This window comes from Aotus nancymaae, unplaced genomic scaffold, assembly GCF_030222135.1.
Source record: "Aotus nancymaae isolate 86718 unplaced genomic scaffold, 86718_ANA_hifiasm-v0.15.2.pri h1tg000014l, whole genome shotgun sequence".
Lineage (NCBI taxonomy): Eukaryota > Metazoa > Chordata > Mammalia > Primates > Aotidae > Aotus > Aotus nancymaae.
The window spans coordinates 58,755,173-58,777,401 of record NW_026988425.1 but is presented as its reverse complement, the minus strand read 5'-3'; the positions used below and the strand labels follow the sequence as shown (position 1 = coordinate 58,777,401).

General features: G+C 37.1%; 1 protein-coding gene and 1 non-coding gene across 3 annotated transcripts in view; both read right to left on the bottom strand.

Annotated features, from left to right (window-relative positions):
• RGS7BP (regulator of G protein signaling 7 binding protein) overlaps positions 1-22,229 on the bottom strand; it is a 109,154-nt gene that overhangs the window by 21,561 nt on the left and 65,364 nt on the right. For both annotated transcript variants that reach the window (XM_012462282.2, XM_021673197.2), the window contains exon 3: positions 16,126-16,256. In XM_012462282.2, the coding sequence (XP_012317705.1) occupies positions 16,126-16,256 (131 nt within the window). The remainder of the gene's footprint in view (positions 1-16,125; positions 16,257-22,229) is intronic.
• On the bottom strand, positions 18,339-18,444 carry LOC135274974 (U6 spliceosomal RNA). Its single transcript, XR_010342713.1, has one exon. It is a non-coding gene; the product is annotated as a U6 spliceosomal RNA (small nuclear RNA).

Genomic DNA, 22,229 nt, shown 5'->3' with positions numbered 1-22,229 from the left:
CAAAGCAATTAATTGGTTGTATGCCTTTCACCAACCTATAGTAGGAATCAACCTCTGAACATTCAGCTAGAGCACATGTACAAGTTTACTGAGGAGAAATTTTGATCCTTTCTTGTGTGCTTTATGCACATTGATCCTGGATGATGGGACTTGCCTGAGGAATTGTTTTTCCAATTTTATGGTATGCTCTTGGGGGGATGTTAATTAAGCACATAATTTAGCACATTACCATTTCACAGTTGGAGGGCATTGACCTCTTAAAAGCATTTGCATTTTGCCTCCTGGCAGAGTATAGCAACTGCAGTGAGTCTACCAGCCACATATCTCTAGGCAGGGTCAGCCTTAGGATGTGAGTCTGAGCAGGGGTAGCTAAGGGGAGGGGGCAAAAAGAGGGCTCCCCAAAACAGTCTTCTGCTTTTCAAAACCTGAAGGCTTCTGTTACACTCCTGTGGATTGGAAATGCCTTGGGGAATGGAGTATGGTTTGGGCATCAAAGAGGAGGAGGGGAAGAAGATTCACCATAATTATCTGGTTCATGGGCTTTGGGGCCATATTATTCCCTGTCCTGTGGTCCAAACTATAGAGCCTGAAGCTTTTATCCCAATGGGGACAAGGGAGGACAGTGGGAAATGTGATATTCCTGGTTGGAGTCCTGTCTCCACCTCCCTCATATTGTACCTTTTACATGCAAAGCCATAAATGGAATCTAGTTGACAGCACTTTTGATTATACTTAATACCTGTGATGATTATTCTACTTATAAGACAAATGCCTTTCCGTAACTTTTTCAAAGTAAAGCATCATTTTAAGGATTTCAAAGATCCTGAAACAGCCCTATGGGCTTGTAAAGGGAGGTAATAACCTACTTTTCCTATTTTCAGTGACTTTTAGATCTAACTCTGCTAAAGTAGCTGAACCAGAATGGAAACCATGAACGTTGGCCCTCAGGTTAGGGGTTTCTGTGAGCTCACAAAATCTCTGTGGAAGTTTGATACAGTATCTTCTTAGCTAACATGCCTTAAAAGATAGAAAAGATCATTATGGATTTAAAAGGTTTTCAATTCCAGAATGTATGTGGTGTCATGTTTACTCTGCAAGTGAAGTATAATTGCTCTCATTTACCAATAGTACTGGACTTTATGCTAGGATCCCTTTTCACCACATTACCTGTTTATTGCCTTCATAGAAAGGTCCTCTATCAGAAATGATCTTGCTTATGTATTTGGTTACTAGTTTATTGTTTGCCATCCCCAGCCCCACATTCATCTCTCATCTCCAAACTTTGTAGATAAACTCTGTAAAGTCACTAATTATATCTGTCTTCTTCAATTCTGTAAGTCTACTACCAAAGACCAAGGCTTATACACAGTAGGATCTCAACAGACATACAGCATTAAAAAATGTAATTATACTATGTATGTTATACAATCTGCTTTGCTACTGTAGTCTGGCTTAGAGATATTTTCATGTTAGTGCATTTTAATTTATAGAATGCTTTCTAATGGATGGGCAGTATTCCATAATAAGGAATTTATGTTATAATTTTTCTCTTTTTCCACAATATGCCAATATTTATATAAAACAGATCCTTTGAGGCAGAATACTGAGACAAAGTATATGTATGCACATTTTATGTTTTAATATATATTGCCAAATTGGCCTCTGAAAAGGCTATGCTAATTTATACTTTACGTCCACCAGTGATAAACCAGAGGGCCCATTTCCCTACCTCTTTCCCAGCACTTCATATTATCAACATTTAATTTTTGCTGACCTATTGGGGGGGAAATAGAATCTCATTGCACTTTTATTTTTCATTTACTTTATTTCTACTGAGGTTAAACTTCTTTTCTTTTTTGTTTTCCACTTTTTTAAAAAAATTTAAGTTCAGGGGTACAGGTTCAGGTTTGTTACACAGGTAAAAATTTATTTTCCTATGTTTAATTGATCACCTTTCTTTCTTCTTTACATTTTCTACTTGTATCATTTCCCATTTAAACAATGGGTTGCCTTTCTTATTGATTTGTAGGGGTTCTCTCCATATAATGGGTACTGATCGTTTGCTATATATACTGTTTATATCTCTTACTCTATTATGTCTTTTAATTTTGTTTGCAATGTATTTTGTCAAAAGTTAAATTTGTATAGTCAAAGCTGTTCATCTATTCTTTTATGTCTTTTGGTATTATGTCTTGCCTATATTTTCTTCTAATACTTGCACAACTTTGAAATGTTCAGTTCTATAATTCATCTGTAATTTACTTTCATGTATGGTATGATATAAGAATCTAAATTTTTAGCTCAAATGAAGAGCCAATTGCCCCAACACCATCTACTGACTTTTCTATTGACTTTGCTCTTTCTAATTTATTAAGTGCCCACATAAATGTGGGTTTATTTCTGGATATGCTATTTTATTTTATTTTATTTTATATTTATTTATTTATCCTTGTGTCAATTCCACGACATTTTAATTATTATGTTTTTAGTATTTGGTAGAGAAAGTTCTCCTTCAGTGTACTTTTTCCACTGAAATTTTTGAATCCACTGCAAATAAAACTATAAATTACTATCATGTGAGACTTTGATCTTTATTAAAGCATGAATCATTGATTACTTTTTAAGTATTGTCTAGGTTTAATGGTTTATTTAAAATGTTTTCTCTTCTTGAGTTAATTTTGATAATTCATTCGTCCTAGAAAACCATCCACTGACAACATTTTTAATAGTAGAAAGTTGAATATGGTTTTCCCTTGTAACTGTTTCATACCCTAATGCTGTTTATTTATGGCTCCTGATTTCTTTGTATACCACCTTTTCTTGGATTTCAAACATATCTTCCTCTTTCTCAAATTCAGTTTTTATTTTTGGAAGCATATCCTTGACTAATTACTTCAGAGGAGACCTGTGGAATGCAAAATTTCTTAGTTTTTGCGTGACCAAAAATACATTTTCTTCTTCTGCTCTCTCTCTCTCCCTTGGTGCTCACACTTAGATTCTAATTGGCTGGATATATAAATTCATTTTTAAACTAAGTTTTTCTAATAACTAGTACGACATTGTTCTCTTCTCTTTTATCTATACTTAGGGATGCACCAAATTTTTTTAACTTTGATTAAATATGGTTCAATACAATTTGATTCTATACTATTATTTAATATATAGTCTATATTTAAATTTCCCCAATGGTTTCAATAAAATACTTTATCAGTTCTTTTAAAATGAGGGATCCATTTAAGGATTATGCACAGCATTTACTCTTTTTTTTTTGAGACAGGGTCTCACTGTGTCTCCCAGGCTTAAGGCAGTGATGATGATAGCTCACTGCAGCCTTGAACTCCCTGAGATTTCACCTTGCTTGCAAATTAGGCTATTGTAGTTTCGTGGATGCTGGAAGAAGACATGAGATTTCTGGGTCAGATACAAACGTTATTTATTACTCACAGAACAGCAATAGCCAGAGGATCAGCATTTGTACTGGTTTTTTGAGTCCTAATTCCCACAGTGAGGTGCAAAAGGGCCAAACAGTACCTACACACACACTGGGCTGTGTGACAGGAGTGGAGAACCCTGAGCTTAGGGATGCTATGTCTTTTATAAGAATGTCTGCCCTTTGCTGAAGAGGGAAGCATTTTCATTGTCCTGAATAGTAAGCATGCCTTGCTCTGGAAGAAACACTGTTTCTGTTTTCCAAGGCATTTCCTAAATAAACATCCTTGAAAAGTTAGGGTAAAACAAAGGACAGTCAGTGCCTTATTTTGCAAGATGTGCCGAATGTGAGAGACCAATGGAGAATTGTCTCCCAACACTAATTAACCCATCTATTTTTATTTGATTGATAACATTTTTACTTCCAACAAATCTGGCTGCTTCCTTTATGTTAAAGACAAAAATTGTTTTATGAATTTGCACTCATAAATCTCTTTGCATATATTGATCACATATATTTTAAATTTTTATCACTTTTAAAATTTGTTCAAGTGTTAGTCATTTGTTGTATTTTATTTTCTTTTTATAGTGTTTGTTTTTCTTAAAAATCTTGTCATTCCTGAATGTCTATTCAAATTTGTTTTTCAGGACCTCTGTCTGCCCATTATTATAACAATGTCCTTCTTCTGGTGATGATGGAGAAGGGGCAGGGTGTGTGGCTGGATGATATGTGTGTAAAGCATTTCTTCTTCTTGCATTGGAGATGCGAGAGTTTCCCATCTCCAATGAGGGTACCTGGGTATCCTGCCTGGTTTTGGCCCCGTGCCTGATCTAAGTTTCCTGTTTACAACTCCAACACCAGTGAAATATATTGAGCAATTTAGTCTGGAAAAAGCACTGTAGTCATGTGCTCACTTTCTTTTTCTTCTGCAGCTGTCCTTGTGGAGGCTCAGATTGATTTTATACTCTTTTCTGCTTTGCTGCCCAGTCCTGACACTCACACTAGGTGTCCTCCTGGGGCAAGCACTGATAGTCCTGCTGCTCAGTGTGGGGTAGCCCAGCTTTTCCTTAATACAATTTCAAACATGAATTTTCCTGACAGCAATTCCAGCAATCTTTCCCATGATTTGCATTTGTTGACTCTGAGTTTGAAGAATCTCTGGAATTGATCTCATTTTCACAGAAAATTTCTCCTGCTTGAATTTCTTCTTGAGTTTCTTATCTGCTAGGGTTTCCTCAGTTCATTTATTTTCACCAATCTAATCCCAATTGCTTTCTAGCTTTGACAGATTTCTCAACATTTCTAGTTTGTTGAAGTCATCCTTCCTTGTTTTTCAAGGTTGTGGGAGACTGTTTTGTGTTTGTTATCCTCTATTTTCTTTTACTCTTACTACTAGAAATGGCTGTGTGACAGAGCTATGGCCCATGGACTCTAAGCAGGAATGATGTATGCCTCTTCCACACTGGCCTCTAAAAGTCCTCCTGTAGGATCCCCCAGGATTTCCTTGTCCCCCCATTGACCATTTGATGAATGCAGAGAATGGAAAGAGCGACACTGCCCACTCTACCTAGCTCTGGCATTGCACTGTGCCATTAGTGAATAATGAATTTTATTGTTCTAATCCATTGAGATTTGGTGTTATCTCATACAGTAGTTACCCTATGCTGACAAATACAGGAACTAATATGGATTTATTCCTTGTATTTTATGTTTTTTCTTTATTTCAGTGGATTTTCACCAGGAAGGAAAATATATGCATAAGTTCAGTCCAACATCTCTGAATAAACTTTTCCTCTAATTATACTCTCTTACTTTTGACAATAGATACAGAATGAAAGCAATTCATTCACTTATTCAATAACCATTAATTGAAACTTTACTCTGCTCCAGGCACTCTGCTAGGTGCTGGGGATACAACAGTGAACATACTCATGGTGATCAAAGTCTAGAGAGGACAACTGGTAAGAAACCAGGCAACCACCTCTCAATGTAATATGTGCCATTATTAGTATCATGGAAATTCTTGAGGGACACATTAAGTGGGCATTGGCCCAGGCTTGGAGGGTGAGGAAAATCTTTCTGAAGAAAGTTATGACCTTCATAAATTATGACTTGGAGGGTAAGAAAAATCTGAAGAAAGTTATGACCTTCATAAGTTATCTAAGTTATGACCCCAAAAAAGTATAGGGATGGGCCAAGTGAAAGGGACAGGGCTAGGGTGAGGTAGGATGGGTCATATGTCCCAGGCAGAGGAAAAAACTGGAAGGAACCTGCAAGTTGATGTTCCTCAAAGTAGTTCAAGATGGCTCGAGTTGGGTTATAAGGGTAGGTGAGGTGGAGATTACTGGTGAGATATGAGACTGAAGAGGTTCGCAGGGTCAGTTCATAGATATTCTTCTGAGCCACTTGAGGCAGCAGAGTCATCCAAACCTGGAAAGTGGCCAATTTGAGTTCTTTATCCCCAGCATCCCCCGCTTTGACAGGTTATCCTCAGAACTGAGCACTTGTTTTCACATATCAGGTGGGCTCTCTGCCCTCTTCTTGGAAAAGAGGTCAACATGTGCTTCCAAATGGTGACTTCAAGTCAATGTTTTGCTTTGCCCAAGGGAGTTGATGTACATTTGAAATCATTTCTTATTATGAAATGAAAAATTCCATCCCCTGAAAAATCAATTTCAGGCCTCAGTGAACAAATATTTTCTCAGGAGGGGAGGGGGCAGGGGAGGAAGAGAACCCTTAGAGCACCTTAAAATCATACCATGCTGGTTGAATCACTGTTTAGAACTAGGACATCAAAAACTTGGCCACTTTCCTTAGAGTCTTGCAAAGCTTTTAGCCTTCAGCTCCTTGGGGATTTCCATGTATTTTTAGTTTGTTTATGGATAATATAATAGGCATGTTTGAGGAAAATTTAAGGGAAACCACCCATGAAGCACATAACAAATTGGAAGGCTGGTTATTCTTACATTCGTGAGAAATTGCTGGTCATTCAGGAGAAACAAAAACACATCTGACTATGGGGCAGTCTCAGGGGTGCAATAGAGCACTCTCAGCTTCAGAAGTCCTCAGCACAGGCACCAGAGGAATGGGCTGGGAGTCCTTTATCACACCCACTCTAGAGACCTCTTTCCTTCTCATCTCTTATTTCTCCCATCCTTTCTCTCCCAGTTGTGTTTCCCCCATTCTTCTTTTCTTTTTCTTTTCCCTTTCCATTCCTTGTTGCTTTCCTGCCTGTCTTCAGCCTGCCAGTGACAATGGGAGGCACTGCCATAGATAGTGTCTTTTTGGACATCCTTAGTTTGGTCTCTAGTGTTCAGTAGAATGAGTTTAACTATTTGAGCGAATTTCTCCAGGAATCAAAACAAAATAAACCAGTCTTCTCTGGGATGATACTGTATCACTGCCCTATCACTTCCTTGGTGGCAGGAGTAAATTTCCTACATCTTTTGTGCTCCTGACACATTACCTGCTATGATACTATGCACAGAACAGGCTTTCAGGATAGTTTTCATGCTGACTGAATGTGAACAACAAAATGAACATGGCTTACGTCAGATTCATGGATGCTTATCCCAACAGTTATACTAACTCTTACACATTTTCATAATTGCTAGGTGCTTTTTAACTCCATCACTGTGAAAAGGACTGGGGAAATGCAGGCTGTTTTTTTAAGTAATCCACTCTTATTCTCTTGTGTTTCTAAAAAGTACATAACTTAACTAGAAATAAATTATATTAATTCAGTTAGTCATTTACCCTTATTAAAAAGTAGTTTCAAAGGTTTTTCCACATGACAGTAAGAAGATATTCTTAGGGCCATAAAACACATGGCAAAAAATAATAATTACACCGCAGCCAGAGCTCCATTCTTCCCATGCACTGGGAGATAAACATTTTCCAATTCAGAAGAGATAGAAAACCATCCCCTTCCCCTACTGCCCTATGGCCTCTGGGCTCCTTGTGGCACTGCTGTCCCATCACAGCCCCCAGAGTAGCAGCCTTCATGGTAGTGCCAAGTAGCCATGTAAGAAGCACAGAGCCCCCTTGGAACACAAGAGAAGAGCAAGCAATAGAAGATACATTTAAAGGATGTCCCGTGGGGCTCTGATTGCTCCCTTTCCAGCCCCTAACATACAGCAGCACAATGTACAAGATGTATTTACTCTAGAGTTAATTAATTCAGACTTTTCCATACTGGATGTCATGGCTAACTCATGTGCCTTTTGGAACACATGAATATTTCATTTTGTTTATTTACCTTTACTGTATATAATAGTTTCTTAGAATTAAACTCTTTCACCCAATATAAAATATTTTGTAAATAAGATGACCTATGGAGTTTAAATTCTCTCCAGCCTTGAAAGTAACTCTCTGAACTTAGTGTTATTTTGGTAAGAAACTAAATATACAATGGATTTTAGCTATTAAGCAGGGTTTTGAAATATGCTCACTAATCATTAAATAAGATAAAATTCAGCTAACTGTGCTACTATCCTTTATTTCTCCATTTGATATGTCCTCCTGCCCTTCTCCAACATAGCTTAGTAAGAATGGTCTAACGCGGGGGAATAACCACAAACTTTGGGACCAATGTGCCATGATGTTGGGCAACTTACCTCAGTGAGCTTTGGGTTCCTCATGTGTAAAATGGAGAAAATATACTTGAGGATAAAACGAGATCATACGTATAATGCATCTGGCAAGTAGAAGGTACACAGTAAGTGGAAGCTACTATCATTGCTATTGCTATTACCCTATTCTTTTTTTTTTTTTTTTTTTGAGACAGAGTTTCACTCTTGTTGCCCGGGCTGGAGTGCAATGGCACAATCTCGGCTCACTGCAACCCCCACCTCCTGGGTTCAAATGATTCTCCTGCCTCAGCCTCCCGAGAAGCTAGGATTATAGGTGTGTACCACCATGCCTGGCTAACTTTTGTATTTTTACTAGAGAAAGGAGTTTTGCCATGTTGACCAGGCTGGTCTCAAATTCCTGACCTCAGGTGATTGACCCACCTCGGCCTCTCAAAGTGCTGGGATTACAGGTGTGAGCCACACCACCCGGCCTGCTATTATCCTGTTCTTCAGCCAACATCTTCGTTGACTAAAGGTGAAAAATAGTATCCATATGAAGACATGGAGATAGAATAGAAGAAGCCTTTATATTATCCTCGGGTTTCAGAAGTTGGTTATTTTTATATTCTTCAAACACTACATGTATGTTCTGGTCATTGGTAATATCAATGTTTATGAAATTGTTTCCTTCTTGTTGTTCAGGTCTCAGATTAAATTTTATCTCCTTGGAGAACTTTGACTGCCCCTTCCAAAGTAGCCACCCAGTCACTTTCTATTACATCATCATCCATTCTATTTCAGTTATTTGGATTGTACTTATTAGTATTTGGGACTTTTAGAAAAGTTGTTTATTTCTATTCTTTCTTTCCCCCTTCTCTCTTTCTTCTCCCTCCCCTACCTCTGCTCTGTCTCTCTCTCTCCTCTCTCCCTCTGCATTAAAATATATATTTCATAAGAAATAAAACTTCTTCAGTCTTTTTCTTTTTTTGGGAGATAGTGTCTTGCTCTGTCACCCAGGCTGAAGTGCAGTGGCACAATCTCCATTCACTGCAACCTCCGCCTCCTGGGTTCAAGCAGTTCTTCTGCCTCAGCATCCTGAGTAGCTGGGATTACAGGTGCCTGCCACCACATCCAGCTAATTTTTGTTTTTTTACTAGATATGGGGGTTTCACCATGTCGGCCAGGCTGGTCTGAAACTCCTGACCGCAAGAGATCTGCCTGCCTCAGCCTCCCAAAGTACTGGGATTACAGGCATGAGCCACTGCGTCTGGCCTACCTCTTCAGTCTTAATCATTACAGTCTCTCACCACCCAGAACAGTGCCTTACATATGACAGATACTCAATAAATATTTCTTCAAAGAATGACTGCATGTTTCCACTTAGAATCTGAATCATAGTCTAAGATTTATTCTGCTTTATTTCTTCTAATCCATTGTTCTATTTTCGTATTGATTGCCTCATTACATTAGGAGATAAGGCAGCTATATTCTATTTCTGTCTTTATGTTGCTGGCTTCTTTTATTGGTGTGGATCACCTCCTTTACATTTCTTAATATGATGCTGAATACGCTGGAGTTTTTACTGCTCCTATTTTATTCTTCATCTTGAGTTCATCCTGTATTTTGCTAGAAGATGGTTCATTAATTTCTCATTAGTGCTTCTTGAGCTCTTAGTTCCCGGAAGATTCTGAATTAAGATTTTTCGACTTTTAACATTTCTCTATTTTTTTCCTTTTGTGATTAAATCTCCTCTATATATTTTTATCTCTGTATTTACCATGGTAGCACATTTTAGGGAAGAACCCATCTTATCTTAGGGGGAAGAAGGGAGGATGGGGTACCCTCAGAGGACCTGGGGACAATTTTGCTGTAAGCTATGGCAGAGAGGACAAGCAGAGTCAGAGAGGACCACTGGCAGAACAAGGTAAAATGAGAACAAAGATGGAAAGGGCAAGTTCACATGTGAAGGGGAGCTGGACTGGAGTTTTTTTGTCATCTCTGCTCTTTTCAGAATGGGGCTGTTGCCGTAACTGTTTGAATGGGGAAAAGAAAGCAAGAGAGAGGAAAGCCATGGTCAAAATGGCAGGATCATTCAGTTCCTTTAGCAACCTGGCTCCACTTTCTGCCAACAAAGTGAATGAAATCGCTTTTCATCTGGTGGCAGAAAACAGGCATTAATGGTCACTGTGATACATGGACTCAGTAATGGGAAAAGATTTCCTACCTAACTAACTGTGAAGAAGTGAGAACAACTATTTTTCACCATAAACATAGAAATTAGACTTTGTCAAGTGATTTTTCAATCTACAACTTAAAGTGTTAGAATATGAAACTACAAGATGACTAAAATTATTCCCATCTGTCATCTTCTTAAAACAAACACAGTTTTTCAGAGCCATTCTCTACCTAACTCAGTAGCCTTTATTATATGTGGATTTTACCTCACTTTACTGTAATTTGCTTTCATTTTATTGGCTGTAAAGAAAGAAAATCACTTTAGTATTATTTTTCTTCATTTCTTTGGCAATAGGATGATCTTGCAAAGTGTAAAGGATTTCGAAGTAGATTGTACCAATCAGATGTATGAGACAGCAAAAATTTAGAAGCATGGTGCATGATATAAACATGAAAATCCACTGAAGGTATTGTTAAGGACTAGAAAGATAGTTATAAGTTGCTTAATTGGGGGAGAAGGAAAATCTTCATTACTAGATTCAAGATTACTGCAGGAGCTTTAGAGTTATTTGAGACTTGTTTTTCCCCAGAAAGAAACTATATTCTTAACCCCTGCAGTGACCTTGTGTGTCCCCTCTCTCCAAAGAGTAAACTCGTGTCATGACTACTCAATACAATAGTAAAACTAAGTGAGATACACAATTCTATCTGAACTTCTGATGGCAGCCAGGGAGGTGGATAGACATAAAAACAAATTAAATGTATAGGTGAATGTGAAACAGTTTGGTTTCAGTATCTCATCCTAATGAAAAATTGACTAGAGTCTCTCATATAGAGCCAAATTTAGTGACTCAGTTGCAATCCCTTTTTTTTCCTTGATGGAAAAGAAATGCTGAAGAAGAGGGGAATGGCAAACTTTTGGCACTCACACAGAGGGAAAAGAGTGTAGCTTGCACAAAGGATTAAAAGACCAGTTTTTATTTTATTTTATTTTATTTATATTTTGAGATGGGGTCTTGCTGTGTCACCCAGTCTGGAGTGCAGTGGCGTGATCTTGGCTCACTACAGCCTCTGCATCCCACCTCAAGCAATCCTACTACTTCAGCCTCCCAAGCAGCTGGGACTACAGGCACACATCACCACACCTGGCTAATTTTTGTATTTTTTATAGAGACAGGCTCTCACCACGTTGCCCAGGCTGGTCTGAAATTCCTGGGCTCAAGTGATCCTCCTGCCTCAGCCTCCCACAGTGCTAGGATTGCAGGTATGATCCACTGTGCCTGGCCTCCAGTTTTTATTATAGGATTCAAAGAAATAAACCAGACAGAGATTCTATGCAGAAAGAGATTTCAAGTGTTACAGATTAGAATGTGAGCCATAATTCCCCTAAAACTCTGGGAACTATTTGACTTCTCAAAGGAATGTATTTAGTGAGGTCATCCAGACAGGCTCAATCCCCAGCCTGAGGCCTCACCAGAGGTACCACTGTTTGGTTAAGAGTATATTATCATGTAAAAACTAGTCTGGCATCTTCAATCTCAGTAAGCAGACCTCTTTCTATTGAATAAATGGTCCTTTTTGCTAAAATATGACATGAAATTAAATAAATATATGTATATTTATATTTTATATATGTATATATTTATATGAATTTATATCAATTCTGGGGAAAGGAGACTAATTTCTTGATCCATGCTTTCTCCTGCTACCTCCACCACCTTGCCTGAAATTTGGAATCACCTACATTTCAATTCTTAATTGACTGCTCATTTCGCGTCTATACATATTTTTCCTGAATCATGCATTTTGACTCAAGGCCTTAAGTCACATTAGCATAGCCTTCCTTCCCCATTTCTTGCTTTTATGAAGATGAAGCATGAAGCATTTGTCTGCCTTTCTCTTCAATGGTAGTAAGGCTTCCTGACTCCTCTCTGCCTTTTTTTTTTTTTTTTTTTGAGACAGAGTCTCACTCTGTCACCCAGGCCAGAGTGCAATGGTGCCATCTCGGCTCACTGCAACCTCTGGCTCCCGGGTTCAAGCAATTCTCCTGTCTCAGCTTCCTGCGTAGCTGGGATTACAGGCGCATGCCGCCATGCCTGGCTAACTTTCTGTATTTTTAGTAGAGACGGGGTTTCTCCGTGTTCCCCAGGCTGGTCTTGAACTTTTGAGCTCAGGCAATCCACCCACCTTGGCCTCCCAAAGTGCTAGAATTACAGATGTGAGCCACCGCCCCTGGCCTCTCTGTCTACTTTTATGAGTCGGGGCTCCAAGCTTCAAGGGTTGCAAGACATGTGTTATGTCTCTTAATTTGTCTAACTCTTCTGTTGTAGTTTAATACTCTTGGGTTGTGGTCTATGGACCTATCTCTTCCTCAACTCATTTCTGGCTATTCATGGTCACTGGAGCCAAGTATTCTTATTCTTTTAGCCACGGTCTCCTAAGAGTCATACACTTCTGTACTAACTACAGGTTCCTGGGCAGACAGGTTATTCTATAGTTTCCAATGATATCAAAGAAAGAACAAAACCTAGTGACATCTGCTGACATTTTCTATGCTATCTTGATGGCAGGAATATGAATTAGCACACAATAGAAACAAACCAGAAGTCCAAAGTGTTAACATAGTGTTAATCTCTTAGTCATAATAAAGAAATTAATGGTGAGAATAAAGAAATAGAAAGACTGTATCATACAAATATGTAACTAAAAAATTTAAAAATGATTTCTTTAATGTAATCATCCCTCCCTATAAGCTAATATTTTGTCATTCCAGATTTTTTCAGGAAAATTGTCTAGTATATATTTTCATTCATATGTTTGCTAGCATTTTTTTTCCTCTGGTTTAATGATATTTTTCTTCATGCTTACTGCTAGTGACTTATCTCCACCTTCAATATATTTCATAAGCCTACATGTTGCTATTTTCTTTACTCCTAAATTAATTAAGAATTTCTCACCAATAAAGCAGTCTCCTCCTCCTCATTGCTTTAACTCTACTGGTACCAAGAGAAAGGTAACAGTCTATAGGACAGCTAGTTCTTGAACTTGCATTCTGGAAACACAAGAGACTTGCCAGGAGTGTAGGGTACATGCATACTTCCAAAAAGAGCAAAGAATTATGGTTTCTTGGCTACAGATGTGATCAGGGGGTTACACACATATTCAGTTGAAGAAATATCCCAGTGACTTGTTCTTTTATTTTTTGCCAGCAGTTAAAAAAGTAGCTTTAGAGGCGTTTCTGATTCAGTACGTCTGGGGTGAGGACTAAGAATTTGCAATTCTAATAAATGATTTGGACATGATGCTATTAGTTCAGGGGCTGCACTTTGAGAAACACTGCCTATTTCAGTGGTTACATCCCCAGTTCCTGGAGACAGCGCACTGTATGAGCCATCACACAGCTCACACTCATCTGAGGCACCTATCCCTTTTGTATTTGCTTTTCATCAGCATGGGGGAGAAAGAAGAATGCATAAAGCCACAATGAAAATGTACAATTAGGGGAGTAGACAGTAGCAAAGCAGAATGGCATGGTAAGGGCTTGGAAGTTTTTCCTTTTATTCATATGGAGGATGGGGTGTGATTTATGGTTTTTGGTCTTAAAGGGTACAGGGGCAGTTCTTAATCCTCATTGTGTTTCAGGATCACCTGGTGTGCCCTCAGAGATTTGAATTCAGTAGGTCCTTGGATAGGATCCAGGCATCTGCATGTTTATCCAGCATCCTGGATAATTTTGATGCAGATTTTCTAAGGATTACACTTTAACAATGATTTTAGAAGATAGAAATCCAAGTGGACACTTAATCCTACATGGGGAAGAAATCAAAGATACTGTTAGGTATTTTCTTTTTACAAGTTGTACAAGGGAGTTTAGGCACTAGAGCAGGGGGCAGCAGTTTATCTAATTATTTTTAAAAATAGGCAGAGAAGGAAGCAGAGCAGAAGCTGACAGTGAAGACAAGAGGCAGTGAAGACCAAACGAGCTCTCAGTTAAGAGGTGACTCCTTTTCATTTGTGTGAAATGACCAAATGCAATGAGGAAGCAGTCTGGATGGAGAAATTCCTTTTAGTTATTAAGAGAGAGCTAGCAGAGAAGAATTGTTGCTTTTTAAAAAAATCAGTTGTGAAAAGACAAAAAGAAGGAGTGGATGGCAAAAGGAGACCAGGTGGCAAATTGGGGAGCTAGAGCAGGAGTGGGAGTAGAGATCACCAGGTGTTAGGACATGTCATCAGCAAAGAAAATTCCAGTGGCAACAGGGCATAAAATACTGCAGGTGCAGCTAATGCAGACCTGGGAATAAAACTACCTATCCGTTGTCTATTCATTCATTAAAAACAATGAAAATACTACTCTGTATGTGTGTTTATGTGTGAATGCATGTACATGTTTGTGTGTGTGTGTGTGAGTGTGTGTGTCAGAGAGAGAGAGAGGGAGAGAGAGACATCAGGCCAATGACATCACTTTGGATGTCATGAGTATGTCTGAGTATTCAATTTTCTGATCAGGTATTAGGAATATCAAGGAGCTAATCTCTCTTATATTAATAACAGAAGTAAAGATAGAAACCCTTGCAAGATCAGCCTTCAGAAGGCAAACAGAGAAAGACCTAATATGCACATATTGGGAAAAATGTTCTGTCTCTGGAGCAATGTAGCAGAGTCTTGTTTTTAGTCCACCTGTGTGCATACAGACATGTATGCACAAGATTCGGTTTTTACAACTACTTCATGTCCTTTAGTTCCCTCCAAACTGAAACGTTCATTTGATTTCAAATATTTTCTTTAAATGCTTCTTTTTTCATATGAAATATCGCTCTTTTTCCTTCCCTAACTGAACCCTAGCTTCAGAACCCTAAGATTTTCCCTGAGTATTTCTAAGTTCTCTGGCCTTTTCTATCTCTCAATTTAAATCATAGGCAAGGATTATCTTCTATGCACAGCTCATCCTCTACCATTCTCCTGAGCTTAAGCACAAAAACACTGTATTCTAGAAGTTCCCAGTAAATTATTGTTCAGTGAATTAATAAAGAAAATACAGGTTGAATCCTCTGGTGATGGATACTTTTGGCTTCCTACCTGGCATCCTTCCCATCCCACCCTTTCCTATCACAGAATATCCACTGGTTGGTGGGGATGACTCCACCCCCTAGCTCCAGGAATAGGCCTTGATTGCCTTAACCAGTCAGTGGAATTCCTCCCGTCTATCTACAGTGATTGGTTTAGGCATAGGCCTGGTCCAATCAGAATGAAGCTCAGAACTTTTGCTCTGTAGTCGGGAGAAGTTCTCTCCCATAATGGACTGTGTGGGGTGCAGATGTGATGACTACAATTGTTGCAGTTAGCTAATGTGAGGGAAGCCAGCTTGAGGATAAAGCCAACACCCAGAAGGCAGAGCATCATTTAGAATTGGAGTTGGAAGTCTGGTGAAATCGTGCTGAAGCCATGACTACCTCTGGAGAGTACAGTCCTTTGAGCCAATATATTTCCTTTATGGTTTAAGCCAGAAAATGAGGTTATCTATTACTAACCTCCTTGTTATTTATGGAGTTCCCTCTATTTTTAAATCTTTGGGACACTATGTAATTCGTCTTCTTGCAACTTAATTCATTTAGGAAAATAGCACTCTTGGATAGCATTTTCTCCCCTAGTAAAATCAGTACATGTTTTGCTGTTTATGCTAAATCTAACACAAGTCATGTTCACAACAGCTAAAATAATAAATTTGAGAACTGTTGCTACCCTAATTTTTGCTCAAAACAATTAGTGTTCTTATACACTTACATAGTACTGATACAGACTTCTTATTAATTTATATAGCAAACATTTCCTGAACATTTAAATTCATTCTAATTGCATATAGGTAGGCATATGGTATATATGGGCACTTTGTCAAAGATTAGCTTTTGTTCAACATTCCTCAGTGTTTTTGGCAATATTAAATATAGATACCTTTTCGATGAAACTGAAGAGACCCCAGCAGACATATGGATTTTAGCATCTCTGTGGTATACATTTCTAAGCAGCACTGCAGCTGGATGTAAAGCCGACAGATTTCTGGATGGATCTCACCATCTTCTGGGCTGCAAGAGAATGAAAGAGAAAAGCTGTGAACATTCTCAGATTTCACTCATCAGCCATTTGTCTCAGCTCTGAGAGGGAAAAATGCTCAATAAAGATTCCTTAAAGCCTTGATCCTAAAATATAGGACTTCCTGCTTTCAAACCAATGACCAATGTGACAGTTCTTATATAAGTGTCTTTCTGACTAACAGTTCTTAATTTTTTTTCCCCTTCAGCAGCAGAGTTCTGCTGGGAGCTTAAAATCATAAATGCTTTACATAATTGAAAATATCAGACATCTTCAATTTAGCTGTTGGAACAAATTCCAAAATATATTTAAACCATAAGAATCTCCTAGCCTGCAAGAAGAGATTAAAAAGACTTGTTTTTAGAGAAACTGACAAGAGCAATTCAATTACCAGTTGTAAGTCAGCTCTTTAATATTAGGGCCCTAGTATAATATGATTAGAGAGCAATTTACAAATTATTTTTATCAAGATTTTTTGTCTCGGTCTAAAGGGTCTTCCTTTATTGTTTGCTATGGCTAATTTATGAAAGACCAAATGTTTTTTAATGAAAAAATAAAAATTTTATGAAAAAAGAAAAGTAATAAAATTGTTAATTATGCTTAACAATCTAAAGCTATATACACTGAACTTATGATCTAAAATTTATTCTAAAGTCCTTGTGTCTTTATTAAATATGATAAAACATATATAAATGTGAATATGATAAAACGGGAAGCGATCACTTTTGTTTTTGTTTAAGGAGAGAAAAATTAGTTGTTGATAAAATAATACTCTATTTTATGCGACTAACTTGTTGAATAAAGTAAATCAAATAAAAGGGATAAAGTTTAGAGAGAGATTAGAAATAAAAGAAAAACTAAAAGTGAACTCTATCAAATGTCTTAATGAGTTAAGTTTACTGCTATCCCTATTAATTTAAAATGCAATGAAATCTGATTTTTAAATAAAGCAATTGTATTTGATTTCTTTGTAATGTGGGTCAGTGGCAAAATATTGGGAGGTAATTATCAGATAAAAATAGTGGCTTCAAGTTCTGGAATCACAGTAAAGAGAATTTGTGTGTACACAGCACTTTACAATGATAATTAGTTTTCATTTTCAATAGATGAGCAAGAGTTGATCTAACCATATGGCTTATATAACACAAGAAAATGCAAAATTCTTAGCCTCAGCATCAGTGATGCCTGCACGCCTTTCCTGTGTCAGACAGAATAAAGTATCTCAAAAGAGCTTTCATGCAAAATTTGGCTTTATCTGAAAATTAAAGATGTAATTTTTTCATTTGTGTCTCATGGTGACACCCTAGGTCAACATTGGAAACAAATGTATCTCTGGGGAAAGCATCAGGTTTTTTTTCAGAGTATCCTCCCATAGTTGCCTTCCACCCTCAAGCTGTCCTCCTACCACCTGGAGTTTCTCCCATCCCACCCCACTCAGACATACCCAGACACGCACACACACACACATACACACACACACCTCTGATTATTTCATATCATCTTCAGCCTGTCAAAATGTCTCTGACTGTGTCCTATTCCCTCATGGACCTGCTAGATTCTGAACAGATAATGGGCATTAATGGTTCATGTAATAAAAATTGATCCTTGTATATTATCTACTAATACATTAATTTTCAGAGCAGAATATGAAGATAATGTCTTAACCTACAAGAAGGGCAAAGGGAAAATATTTTAAGGCAGACAGGTCTTTTCTATGTTGGTTCATCATCCCAACATCAGCTGCCTATTTTCACCTACAGATAACATTGGCCTTGGTGGCTCACAGGCAGATTTTTTTTTAATTTTATTTTATTTTTAATGGATACATAGTAATTGTGCATACTATGGTATATAATGTCATGTTTTGATACATGTGTGTATTGTATAATGATCAAATCAGAGTAGTTGTCAGATCCATTACCTCAAATATTTATCATTTCTTTGTGGTGAGAACATTCAGAATACTCTCTTCTAGCTATTTTGAAATATAAAATACATTATGGTTAACTATAGTCACCCTACTTACTGTGCAATAGAACACCAGAACTTACTCCTTTTATCGAACTGTAACTTTGAAGAATATAAAATACTGCACAAATTTGCATGTCATCCTTGCTTAGGGGCCACGATAATTTTTTCTGTATCATTTCAATTTTAGTGTATATGATGCTGAACACTCATATGCAGATTTAAAAAAAAAAACAAAAAAATCTGTTGTATGTATTGCACATTTTATGAGTGGGACAATTAGCCAGTACAGTAGCATCCAAGCCATGGAACGTTCTTATTTTCAGAAGTGTAAAATATGTGCCTCGTGGCTTAGTTTCAAAAATATGCAAACTTCATATATGGATGACATTTTATGTAATTTAAACAAATGACTACCATATTAACATATTTTAAGAACCAGTATTTTTTTTTATTATTTTACAGCTAGAAAAAGAGAGGTAAAGCATGTATTAGGTGCTTCTGGGAAAAGGCAAGTCAAAACAGATTAAAATGCCTAATTCAAAACATTTATTTGGGTGCCATCTCCCATATGCCTCTAACCCACAGAGATTCTGGAAACTGGACCCCTCAAAAATGTTGCAAGAAGGAACTGAATAGGTGCCACCAGAAATCCAACCTGCCTAAAAAAATTAATTGATGCTAAAGTTGCATCATAAATTTTCTGGGTAACAAAGTCGTATATACACTCATATGTTATCTTTTAATGTCTAGGGAAACTGCAATATAGCAAAAGAAAGGAAGTATTTAAAGAAGAGTGGAAAAGCTAAGGTATCTTTTATGTTAAGAGTTTCATGATGCCTAGACTAAGTTACATTAACCTCAGGCCTTGTACAATTTATTTATCCCTCTTTAGAGTTTTAATATTTATCACCATTAGTGATTACTGAAAGTTCATTGAAACACAATTTGTCAAACGAGTTATAATATGTCTGATGTTATAAGCAGTGAACTGAAATACATTTTCGAGAAATATTAAGAGCATTTGCGTTATTTTAATAACAAATGAGTAAGAGTTGAATCATGGAGAGTGAAAGAAGAGCTAAGAAAATAGCAATAAAAGCTTGAAACTTCCTAGGAATAAATTACAAGACCTAAGGAAACATTTACATTAAAATGAAATTGGACCTGTGTAATTCTTACAGGAACTGGAAGCAACTTAACTTAGAGGCAACTTTACCACATTACTTATGTTTAGTCTAACACAATTCACTCTAGTTAATCGGAGTTTAGGTCTATGAGAGTCACCCTGAGGGTGATTCATTTAATTCAGTCAAATATGTTTTATGAGTTAGTGATTAGATTATGATTATTTATTTTTCTATTGAGTGTAAGTCAAGAGCTAAGCTAATCATTTTGATTAATTTCAAAGCCTTAGTATTAATAGAAAAAACCCCAAGAATTAAATTCAACAAAATTTCAGTGCTTTAGAGCTCAAGTTGAATCCAAAACCACTTAAAATAATAACCAAATTATAAATCTGCTTTCAACCAACTCCTTACAGATCAGGATTTAATGACTAAATCATATGGCTTAGGAAACCTGAACTGCTGTAGGAGGAAGATGACATGAATACAGACTTTGCCTAAGTTGCCTCTTGATAATGGAAACTCTCTCTATTGTTAATATTCTTATTTTATAGTTCAAAAAGTAATATGATAAAGGCCTGCCAGAATGGCTAACTGTAAAAAGACTCATAATGCCTAATGGTGGTGGTGATGTGGAGCAACAGAAATGCTCATACATTTTTGGTGGGAATTAAATGGTCTACAACACCTTTGAAAAAAGTTCTGGAAGTTTCTTATAAAGCTAAACATACACCCATCCTATGACCTTGCATGTCCACTTCTAGGTATTTGGCCAAGAGAAATAGAAACATATTCACAAATAGAGTTCTACAAGAATATTCATTGTATTTTACTTAGATTAATCCCAAACTGGAAACAGCCCAGGTGTCTGTCAAGAGAAAAATGGTTAAAGAAATTAGTACACTTCTACAATAAAATAATACTCAACAATTAAACGAAGCTAACTCCTGATCCTCAAAACAACATAGATTAATCACAAAAGCATTATCTTGAATGAGAAAATCCTTACACAAAAGAATAAATACTGCATTATTTCATTCATATGAGGCTCTAGAACAGGTAAAACGGATGGCAAATATTAGAACAGTGATGGGGAACTGGCTGAGAAGGAGCATAAGTAAACTTTCTGGGGTAAGGGTGATACTCTATATCTAGGTGGAGATTTAGTTACATGGGTGTATACATTTGGCAAAATGTATTGAATGGTACACTTAAGATTTGCATTTGATTACATGCAAATTTTACTTAAAAAAGGAAATAAAATCCAATATTGAACTCAGTTAATACTATATATGCTGAATTGTTTACAAGTAAAGTTTGCTGATGTCTGCAGGTTTAGGAAAATAATATGGATTGCTGGTTGGACAGAGAGATAACACAGGTAGATATGTAATAAAGCAAGTATCATAAAGTGTTAATTATAGAATCTAGGGAGTGGATATTTACTTGATGACTGAGGATTTACATTTCCCTAAATAATTACATGGGATAAATTAATCAAAACAACTGCGAGGCTTTATAATTGGAAGGGTCAAGTTCAGGAGTTAACACACTGGGGATTTTAGTTACGAAATGTCTTGGCTCTGCATCTGTCTGCTCTTTTGCTGAGGTTGCCAGACTTCAGAGGCCTATGTAGCTGCTAATAGCTTTTTAAAAACAGCAAAATGTTTGTTGTTTTAATGGTCTGTCCCTAATGTAATGATTTATGTATTTAGTTGAATGGAGTAAGACATAATGAAAGGAAAATAAGTCCTGGAGTCAGAAAACTTAGATTTAAATACAGGTTTGCCCCTTAGAATTGTCATCTTCGGAAAACTACTTTAACTTCTCCGAGACTCAGTTTTCTTAGCTGTGAAATTGGAATAACAAGTATATGAAGTATCTCAAGGTTGCTGCAAGGATCAAATGAAATCATGTGTGGGAAAACAAGTATAAAAGGCAAAGGATGGTAAGAAGTTGGCTACAATCCCTTTTAGCACATCAAAATTGTGTTTACTTAGCATTCTGCTTGAATAAAGTCTTTAGTAATAAAAATTATCTGCTATTCTATAAAAGTCTATTTGCTTTACAGTTCCCTAATATGGACTTGACTTAAATAAATATGCCATTAGGCTAAGGAAAAAAAGGTGTGACCTCATTGACAACCACTCAGCATTTTACAGAATTTAGTGATGACAGATAAACACTCGGGGTTTGTCAGCTAGCAGAAATGGAAACAGAACTCCTGTCACAGCAAATATATCCAAGTTTCTCTTTTCGGAATCAATTCTGTTGTTGGCTATTATGCCAAGTGGCAAGGAAAGACTCAGGAAGCGAAAACAGGATGAGGGAAGGGGATGGTATCATTTGCTTTCTTTTTAGAGCAAATAGGAAGAAAAGGGATTAAATGACTTCTCCAAGGAGAGTGAGCTCCAGGATTTCTCTTCAGATATCCCCACTGGTTCCTCTCAAATGGATTCCATTTACAAGGATACACCCTATTCAGTGCCAACTTCAGTGATAGCTTCAGAGCTTAGTCTTCATATGGCTTCTGTGAGGGACATTTCTCAATGTGGTCCCATACATCTGTGTAATCATTGGAGAGTTGGAGGCAGAGAAGACACAAATGTGTGTGTAAACCCAGTTATTAATTTTGGTTTCAAATTCCTAAAGGTAATTACAAATTCTCATAAATACAGAACAGATGCCAGATACCTACTGAATAACTACACTATTTCGTATCAAAATAAGCACTACGATAAAAAAAAAAGAAGCCCAGTTAATCAGAAGAATAGAAATAAGACATTTTTCAAGGCACCTATACATACTGTAGTTGAGTCTTATCTCCATTTTTCTCATAATCTTGCTCCAGTGAGTTTTTATGAAACTTGT